The following is a 9,957-nucleotide window of genomic DNA, read 5'->3' as shown; positions in this document are numbered from 1 at the left end:
TTTTGTGGCAAGACCTCAGAAGATCCTGAATTTCTTTATTCTCATAATCATGATTAAATTTACCCTTTGAAGGCTCAGGCTGACACAGTTTAACATCTTCATCAAAAGACTTGGGCTACATGAGCCCAAGCCAATTTCCACAGATTTTATGCTCTGTCCTCTCTGCATATAAGACTTGATCAAAACATACAGGGACATGAAATTGCTTCTATTTCACTGTTTTTTTAAAGGTAGGCTGTTTGTTTTTTTCCTCCTGTTAGTCTATTTAGCAAATTAAATCTGCCTACAATTTTAAATAGTAAAGTTTGGATAGCTAGTTCAAGAGTAAGTGAAAACATTTTAGAAGAGCATTTATGTTAACCTTGACAACAGGATGGGAGATTCTTAACCCCCCTTGTAATATGCACCAATTGATTCTGAGTTAAAATATACCACAGTGACAGTGATATCATCCCTGTACATCCTTGCCAAGTCCTCTGGCAATGTCAGCATTGCCGCCAGCCGCTCTGGCTCCATCTCCCCATACTCATTGCTCCCGATGGCATGTCTGATCAGCCGCGTGGCTGCATTTTGGTCAGCCTCATGGAGCCCACTGGCTTTCCTCTGCAGCAGCAGGCTCTGCATGAGCCTCAAGTTGGCAGGTCTCTGGGCCAGGTCTGTCTTGTGCCGATCTGCCTCAGCCAGGTGCCCCACCACCAGCCTCACCACGTCCTCATTGCTCAGCATGTCCCACAGGCCATCTGACGCCAGCACAAGGAACTTATCCTGGGGCCTCAGCCTGTGGTATGTGACCTCAGGCTCAGCAGTAAGGTAGGGTGGAGTATAGTAGTGTGAGGGCGTGAACTGGTAAATGTTGAGGGCCTCGGTGTTAAAGCCCCTTTCCAGAACGCTGTGCTGCAGCTCTTTACTCCACTTCAGCTGGACATCCCCAAATGCCCTGCAGGGCATGAGGACACCCAGCAGCCTGTCCTCCATGATGATCGTCCTGTCCTCTGATTCAGGGTGCTCCCTCTTTAGCCGGGATAGCTCAGCCTGGTTCCAGGCATTGTGGTCACGGGTAAGGGGCAGACAAGACCACATGCCATTGTCCTCCTGGACACCAAGGATGGCTCGGCAGTCACCAGCATTTGCCACGTGCAAGTGAATTCCATCAACATGAGCCATGCAAGCTGTTGCCCCGGAGAAAGCAACCTGGAGTGACAGGTTCCTTGTCACCTCATCTTCCAGGGGGGCCTGGATTTCCAGTGAGATGTCAGAATCTAATCTCTGGAAGGAGTACATTAATGCTTCCTCAATGCTTAGTCCCATTTCCATGTGCAAGTCGAGCAATTCCTGCCAATAGACACGGAGGTGGTCAAGATGCACGGATGTGACATCCTTGTAGATACTGTCCCCTGGGTGTTTGAGCCAATGCAGGATGGGCAGCAAGGGCTTCATGCTTTCCACAGCTCCCTCCATGTGCTCCAGGGTCTGGTGGGACATCAGGGACACTGCCACATAGTAGAAGAGCCTCTCGCTCACTGCCTGGGCACATGCATGACCGCCATGTCCATCAAAGATGCCAAACATCAGTCCACTGGTTTGCAGGCAGGAGGCTACACCTCGCCGGTCCTCCACTGGGGAATTTGCAGCCAGCTGGTTGCTCTCAAACTGCAACACTGAATTTGGAACTCTGCTTTCAAGGTCAAGAATCCTGTGGGCTGACTCACCAGCTCGAAGCACTTCATTTATTTGCTCAGGGCTGAGTTGCAAGTGAAAATCATCTTCCTCTGTTGATGTGTGTCTGTAGACTTTGCAGAGAGTGAAGCCACCACATGGGGAACTGTTTAGGGTGGGTGGCACCCGGGAAAAGAGCCTCCATTTAAATTTATTCCTATGTGAGACGCACCTGGAGTATAAGCGTCTGCCCCTTTGCAATGTGGCAATGCTGCTCCTTGTAGAATTTAAGATCCAGTAGGACACAGTACTTGACATTCTGACACTATACCAGCAATTGTGTTCCCTCAGCAAAAAAGGATATTTTTAAACCTAAAAATTAAAAAGTTGAAGTTTCAAATTTAATTTCTTAAAAATACTGACCTCTGAAAACATTTAATTTGCTCATATCCTGAACAAAAATAACTTAGAATAAACTATTTAAAATACACTAAACTCATTCTCACCAGCAGACTATAAGTGTTCATTGAAAATATCTGCTTCAGGAGCCAGGCGTGGTAGCACATGCCTGTAATCCTAGCACTTTGGGAGGCCAAGATGGGTGGATAGCTTGAGCCCAGGAGTTCAAGACTAGCCTGGGCAACATGGTGAAACCCTGTCTTTCCAAAAAAAATTTGCCAGGTATGGTGGTATGCACCTGCAGTCACAGCCACTTGGGAGGCTGAGGTGGGAGAATCACCTGAGCTTAGGAAGTTGAGGCTGCAGAAAGCAGTAATCGTGCCACTGCAGTCTAGCCTGGATGATGAGAGTGAGACCCTGTCTCAAAAAAAAAAATTAAAACAAAAATAAATAAATAAATAATCTGCTTCAGGAATAGTGGCTTATACCTGTAATCTCAGCCACTCCAAAGGCTGAGGTGGGAGGAACACTTGAGCCTAGGAGTTCTGAGATGGGCCTGGGCAACATAAGAAGACCTGGTCTCTACAAAAAGATATTTTTACAAATTAGCTGGGCATGGTGGCACACACCTATAGTCTCATTTACTCAGAAGGCTGAGGTGAGAGGATTGCTTGAGCCCTGGAGGTCAAGGCTCAAGGCTGCAGTGAGCAGTGTTCCCGCCACTGCACTCCAGCCTGGGTGACAGAGCAAGACCCTGTCCCAAAAAATTAATCATATATATATATATATATATATATATGCTTCCCCACTAGTCTATAAACTCTGTGACTCAAGCAACCACAGCTGCCTTACTCACCAACAGCTTTCCAGTGCCTAGCCCTGTATCTGGCAAACACTAAGTCCTCAAATACCAGCTAAATATGACATTTTCAGAGGCCCAACAGCACACTAGCTGTGATGCTATCCTGTGTAGCATCAGACACACTGCTGATGAGGTAACACTCCAGTTATCTATTGGCAGAATGGGAATATTAGTGTTAGGTTTTGTGAGAATTTAATAAAATATGACCCTTCTGCTAAAAAAAAGGGAATTATTATTTTCATCATTAGGTACATACCCCTCTAGTCATTCTGTCCTCCCCCTTTTTGGGCTGGAGTGCAGTGACGTGATCTCGGCTCACTGCAACCTCCGCCTCCCAGATGCAAGTGATTCTCCTGCCTCAACCTCCCAAGTAGCTGGGACCACAGGTGTGCACCACCATGCCTGGCTAGTTTTTATACATTTTGTAGAGATCGGGTTTTGCCCTGTTACCCAGGCTGGTCTTGAACTCCTAGACTCAAGCAATCCATCCACCTCAGCCTCCCAAAGTGCTGGGATTACAGGTGGGACTTACCATGCCCGGTCATTCTGTACATATTTCTGTAGAGTTGTAACCACAACTTTGAATCTGGCTTTTCTGATAAGAGTATTTTTTCATATCTAATGGCTACATTTTGGCATAAACAATCACAATTTACTTAACCATTCTCTACTGCTGAAGATTTAGAGGTTGTTTCTACTACTTGCTTGCTATTTATTTATTTTATTTTTATTTTTATTTGAGATGGAGTCTCGCTCTTGTTGCCCAGGCTGGGGTGCACTGGCACAATCTCAGCTCACTGCAAACTCCGCCTCCCAGGTCCAAGCGATTCTCCTGCCTCAGCCTCCTCAGTAGCTGGGATTACAGGCACGCGCCACCATGCCCAGCTAATTTTTTGTATTTTTAGTAGAGACAGGGTTTCACCATGTTAGCCAGGATGGTCTTGATCTCCTGACCTGGTGATCCACCTGCCTCAGCCTCCCAAAGTGCTGGGATTACAGGCATGAGCCACTGTACCTGGCCTACTTGCTATTTATTAATATAAAATATCAAACTGGACTGGGCACAGTGTGGCTCATGCCTATAATCTCAGCATTTTGAGAGGCCAAGGCTAGAGTATCCCTTGAGGCTAGGGAGTTTGAGACCACCCTGAGTGATACAGCAAGTGCCCCCGTCTCTACCAAAATTTTTACATTAGCTGGGAATGGTAGCACATGCCTGTAGTCCCAGGTACTCAAGAGGCTGAAGTGGGAGGATTGCTTGAGCTCTCTGAGTTCAAGGCTGCAGTGAGCTATGATCACACCACCGCACTGCAGCTTGGGCAATTGAGCCAGATCTGTCTCTTAAAAAAAACAACAACAACGAAACCCCACCAAACTGCACTGCCTTATGCAGTAAACTTTTCTCTACTTAGGTTTTATCCTAGTGATTTCCCAAACAAGGAGTCAGTAGGTCAAAGTGTGGAGACTCATTGCCAAACTGATTTCCAAAAGCTTCACATCTGCCTCCGCAAGGGGGTGATGAGTTTCCTAGTCCCTTCACTAGCCTCTGGTGGTATTTTTCCTTAGAATAAAATAAAATAAGAAAAAAAAAAAAATCTTGACCCATTATAATGAGCTTTTCTCAGGTTTCATGTATGAATCCTGCCCTCGGCATCTCGAGATCATTTTTCAGGATCTTGAGAGCTCCCAGCACTGAGAACCGTTCCCTCACCCCCCGCCCCCCGCATAAATCGGGACGGGGGCGGTCGGTCCGGGAGCAGAGGGCGCCTGACGCTCCAGCCCTACAGCCAAGACAGGCAGCGGTGCAGGGTGATCCGCCCCAGCTGGGACGCAAACCATTTTGCATCCTTAAAGAAAACAGACAGGTCCCAAGTTAAAGTCTCTGACTAGAGCCTCATCGCTAAGTGCACGGAGCCCACCAAGCCCTATCTCCCTAGAACTCCGGCACGGCCGTACCCCAGCTAGGTGTCCCCGAGCAACCAGCTTGGTGCCTCTTAGCTCCGGCTTGCCAGTCTGTAAAACAGGGGCGCGCAGTGGGGACACGGAGCTCTAAGGGTGCTCGAAGGGCCAGAGCAGCTAGTGGGGTGCCCCAATAGGTAGCAAAGGGTCGTCGGCGAGCCCGCAGGCCCACGTGGGGCGCGCATGTGAGTGGGGTGACCGTGGTCGTGGGCCCGGCTGGTCCCTTCGGCCGCGGGTCCGCCCCCTCACCTCAGCTCTCCGCCCAGTCACCTGAGCCGGTGCCGCAGGCCGGGAGGGTCAGGCGCTGGCGAGGCCTGGCGCGTAAAGAGGTGTCCACATCCCCCACTCGTTCCCTTCCCTACCTCGGACCCTCGCCCGCTTCTCAACAGCTTGCGAGGCCACAGTCGCCCGCTCGATCCGGTCAGTTCTGCGCCTGCGCACAGCTCCGCAGCTGCAGCCACCGAGTCCGCACTTCACCCAGGCTGCAGCTCCTGGTAAGGACCCAGCTCCAGAAGGAAGCGCCCTCCCGCCAGCCCTGGTTGGCTCAATTGCGGAGGCGGGCCCCTGATGGACAGAGACATTGCCCAATGACCAAAGAGGACGAGAGGCTGGCAGAAAGGCGCGACCCGGGAGGGGCCAACACCGCCCCTTACTCGGGCCCGGGTGCTGAAGGTATTAGACCGCGGGGCTACCGGGCCAGGCAATCACGTGACTGAGGTCGCCAACTACGCGGCTGCCACACTCTGCACACCCCGAACCCAGCGGCCTCTCCAATTCTTCACCGTTGTTAGAACACCCTGCTGCTTCCTCTTCATTTTGGTATCAACTGCTTCAGAAGCCTCTCCTAAGAGCCCCACCCTGGTTTCCACCCATCCATCCAATGACACAGCCACCCTAGACCAAGCATCTCACCTGGTTTTCCGGTTTTCCCTCCTCCACCTTTGACTTGGTCCTAACCACAGAGCAGAGCAGCCAGAATGACGCCCCTCCCCCTTTTTTGGTGGTGGTGGGGGTAGAGACAAGGTCTTTCTATGTTGCCCAGGCTGGTCTCAAACTGCTGGGCTCAAGCAATCCTCCCACCTCAGCCTCCCCAAAGTACTGGGATTACAGACGTGAGTCATCAAGCCAGGCAGAATGATCCTTTTAAATCTCAAATTCCAAGGTCGGGCGTGGTGGCTCCAGCCTGTAATCCCATCACTTTGGGAGGCCGACGCGGGCGGATCACCTGAGGTCAGGAATTCGAGACCAGCCTAGTCAATATGGCGAAACCCTGTAACTACTAAAAATACAAAAATTAGCTGGGAGTGGTGGCGTGGGCCTGTAGTCCCAACTACTCGGGAGGCTGAGGCAAGAGAATCATTTGAACCCAGGAGGCAGAGGTTTCAGTGAGCCGAGATTGCACCACTGCACTCCAGCCTGGGCAACAGAGCGAGAGTCCATCTCAAAAACAAGAACAAATCCAAAAACCCCTCAAAGTCCTGCCCTAAAGTCTTCAGTGGTTTCCCATAAACCATTAAGCTTTGAACTGACCATTATATTGTCCTGCTACTGACAATTAATGCAGCATGGTTGGCAGCTGGTAGGTTGAGAGAAGCACAGAACTGGGACACCAGATAATATCCCTCAGTCCCTTCTGGTCCTAACACTGGGGCATTTCAGTAATCATCTGCTTCCTTATAAATTATTTTAACAGAACTCTTGTAACTACAGTAAGTCAAATGGAGTCATTCCCTGGAGACAGAAAAATGGGAGACAACCAGAAAAAAGCCACTTGGCACCCTGAGAATGTGGTCTTCCAGAAGGAAGACACAATGGCTTACCTGGGGAGCCTGGCCAGCCTCCTGGACCCAAGGACGTGATCACAATAAAACTGCTCCTGTCAGACTTGCCCTCATATATTTATAGTTCCACTAACCCTTAGCCCTTTCCGGAAGTTCAAAGTCAGGATTTGCGATATCTGTCTTCCTGCATATTAAGAAGACTGTTTCAGACCCAAACTAAAAATAGGTCTAGAGATTCTAATAAATGGGCGCAAGAGCCAGGCGCAGTGGCTCACACCTGTAATACTAGCACTTTGGGAGGCCGAGGCAGGTGGATCATGAAGTCAGGAGTTCGAGACTAGGCTGATCAACATGGTGAAACCCCATCTCTACTAAAAATACAAAAATTAGCTGGGCGTGATGGTGTGTGCCTGTAATCCCAGCTACTCAGGAGGCTGAGGCAGGAGAATTGCTTGAACCCGGGAGGCGGAGGTTGCAATGAGCGGAGATCATGCCACTGCACTCCAGCCTGGATGACAGAGCAAGACTGTCTCAAAAAAATAAATAAATAAATAAAAATGGGTGCAATAGAATGCAAAAGCACACTTCCTCTCCACCCCTAAATATAGGTCATGTAGGGTCATAATGGGTTACCCTTCGGGACACAGGCAGCAGTGTTCAGTTATTCAATCTGCAGGCATTTATGGGTGCCCACAATGTGTCAGGCCCTGGGCTGACTGCTGAGGAACACAGATGGCTGTCCCCACCACTCTCCTGAGAAAAATTAGATCATTCCACCAAGTCTGAAACCACTGAGTTTTTCTAAGTTATCACACACACCCACTTCCAAAGTAAAAATGCACTCTGGAGGATCATGTGTGCACTGGAACTTTCATTTCAAGGCCATAACCAGTTCAGTCACCCTATATAGGATGGCCAGCCCAAGTCCCTCACCGGATCTCTCAAAGCTTCCTTGTCCCAAGGTCTTATAAGCAAATATGAAGGAAAAGGATTACTTATCTTTCCTTCCAGAAAGGGAAAGCATAGTTCGATTGGCTTTTTCCTTTTCCTTTTTTTTTCTTGAGATGGAGTCTCACTCTGTCACCCCGGCTGGAGTGCAATGCTGTGATCTCAGTTCACTGCAACCTCTGCCTCCCAGGTGCAAGCAAGTCTTCCACCTCAGCCTCCCAAGTAGCTGGGACTACAGGTATGTACCACCCACACCCCGCTAATTTTTGTATTTTTAGTAGAGATGGGGTTTCACTATGTTGTCCAGGCTGGTCTTGAACTCCTGACTTTGTGATCTGCCCGCCTTGGCCTCCCAAAGTGCTGGGATTACAGGTGTGAGCCACCGCACTCAGTGGTTTGATTGGCATTTTTAGATAAAATATGCAAAAATATTCAGCCTCACTCAAGACCAAAGAAATGGCCAGGCACCTGCCTCAAAATAATAAAGAAAAAAGAAAACCAAAGAAATGCTAATTAAATGAATCAGTGATTGTTGTCAGTCAACCTGGTAAATATTAAAACATGTTTTAAATACATAATGTTAGTCTGGGCATGGCGGCTCACGCCTGTAATCCAAGCACTTTGGCGGCCAAGGCGGGTGGACCACCTGAGGTCGGCAGTTCAAGACCAGCCTGACCAACATGGTGAAACCCCATCTTTAAAAAAAAAATTTTTTTTTCAAAGAAAATAAATACATAGTGTTGGCAAGAGAGCATTGCCATCTTAGCAGGGAGTGTGATATGGTTTGACTCTTTGTGCTCACCCAAATCTCATCTCAAATTGTAATTCCCACATGTCAAGGGAGGGATCTGGTGGGAGGTGACTGGATCATGGGGGCGGTTTCCCCCATGCTGTTCTCATGATAGTGAGTGAATTCTCATGAGATCTGATTGTTTATAAGGGACAGTTTTCCTCTGTGCTCTTGCTTGCCTGCTGCCAGGTAATAAGTGTTTTACTTCCCTTTGTCTTCTGCCATGATTGTAAGTTTCCTGAGGCCTCCCCAGCCATGTGGAACTCTGAGTCAATTAAACCTCTTCCCTTTACAAATTATGCAGTCTCAGGAATTCTTTAGAGCAGTGTAAAAACAGATTAATAGAGTGCACATGGAAGCTACCCAATGGGGATACCTTTGATCCACTAATTCTACCTCTTTCAATTTATCCTAAAGAGACAAAGGTCAGCATTACAAAGTTTCTACAGTAAGTATACATTATTCAATCTAGCATAACTTGCATCATGAGGGGGGAAAGAAGCAAAACTATTTTTAAAACAGCCAGGTGCATGAGAATCGCTTGAACCCAGGAGGCAGAGGTTGCAGTGAGCCGAGATCACACCACTGCACTCCAGCCTGGATGACAGAGAAAGACTCTGTCTCAAAAACAAAACCACAAGAACAAGTATGAGGAAGAGATCAATAAGCGTACAGAGATGGAGAATGAATTTGTCCTCATCAAGAAGGATGTGGATGAAGCTTACATGAACAAGGTAGAGCTGGAGTCTCGCCTGGAAGGACTGACTGACGAGATCAACTTCCTCAGGCAGCTGTATGAAGAGGAGATCCGGGAGCTGCAGTCCCAGATCTCCGACACCTCTGTGGTGCTGTCCATGGACAACAGCCGCTCCTTGGACATGGACAGCATCATCGCTGAGGTCAAGGCGCAGTACGAGGAGATCGCCAACTGCAGCCGGGCTGAGGCGGAGAGCGTATACCAGATCAAGTATGAGGAGCTGCAGAAGCTGGCTGGGAAGCACTGGGATGACCTGCGGCGTACGAAGACTGAGATCTCCGAGATGAACCGGAACATCAGCCGGCTCCAGGCCGAGATTGAGGGCCTCACAGGCCAGAGGGCTTCCCTGGAGGCCGCCATTATAGATGCTGAGCATCGCGGGGAGCAGGCACTCAAGGATGCTCGTGCCAAGCAGCAGCAGCTGGAGGAAGCCCTGCAGAAGGCCAAGCAGGACATGGCACGGCAGCTGCGTGACTACCAGGAGCTGATGAACTTCAAACTGGCCCTGGACATCGAGATCGCCGCCTACCGCAAGCTACTGGAGGGCGAGGAGAGCCGGCTGGAGTCTGGGATGCAGAACATGAGTATCCACACGAAGACCACCAGCGGCTATGCAGGTGGTCTGAGCTCTGCCTATGGGGGCCTCACAAGCCCCGGGCTCAGCTACGGCCTGGGCTCCAGCTTTGGCTCCGGCGCGGGCTCCACCTTCAGCCGCACCAGCTCCGCCAAGGCCGTGGTTGTGAAGAAGATTGAGACCCGCGATGGGAGGCTGGTGTCTGAGTCCTCTGACGTCCTGCCCAAGTGA

The 9,957-nt window shown here is 49.5% G+C and overlaps 2 protein-coding genes across 3 annotated transcripts; one reads left to right on the top strand and one right to left on the bottom strand.

Moving 5' to 3' along the window:
- PDP2 (pyruvate dehyrogenase phosphatase catalytic subunit 2) lies at nt 1-5,449 on the bottom strand. 2 transcript variants are annotated; one of them, XM_017539236.2, is made up of 2 exons: nt 5,239-5,449; nt 1-2,028 (listed from the first exon to the last, which is right to left on the bottom strand). In XM_017539236.2, exon 2 carries the CDS (start codon nt 1,972-1,974, stop codon nt 385-387), a length of 1,590 nt encoding a protein of 529 aa, XP_017394725.1. In that variant the 5' UTR covers nt 1,975-2,028; nt 5,239-5,449; the 3' UTR covers nt 1-384. The 2 variants fall into 2 exon arrangements, with proteins under 2 accessions (XP_017394725.1, XP_017394724.1); XM_017539235.2 differs by having other exon boundaries at nt 5,263-5,412.
- A 3,589-nt stretch (nt 5,450-9,038) lies between these two features.
- Nucleotides 9,039-9,957, top strand: LOC108311714 (keratin, type II cytoskeletal 8-like). The gene has a single exon (XM_037742249.1). It carries the CDS (start codon nt 9,073-9,075, stop codon nt 9,955-9,957), a length of 885 nt encoding a protein of 294 aa, XP_037598177.1. The 5' UTR covers nt 9,039-9,072.

This window comes from Cebus imitator, unplaced genomic scaffold (assembly GCF_001604975.1).
Source record: "Cebus imitator isolate Cc_AM_T3 unplaced genomic scaffold, Cebus_imitator-1.0 Scaffold118, whole genome shotgun sequence".
NCBI lineage: Eukaryota > Metazoa > Chordata > Mammalia > Primates > Cebidae > Cebus > Cebus imitator.
The sequence above is the reverse complement of the archived record's forward strand: the minus strand, read 5'-3'. Positions and strand labels throughout refer to the sequence as shown.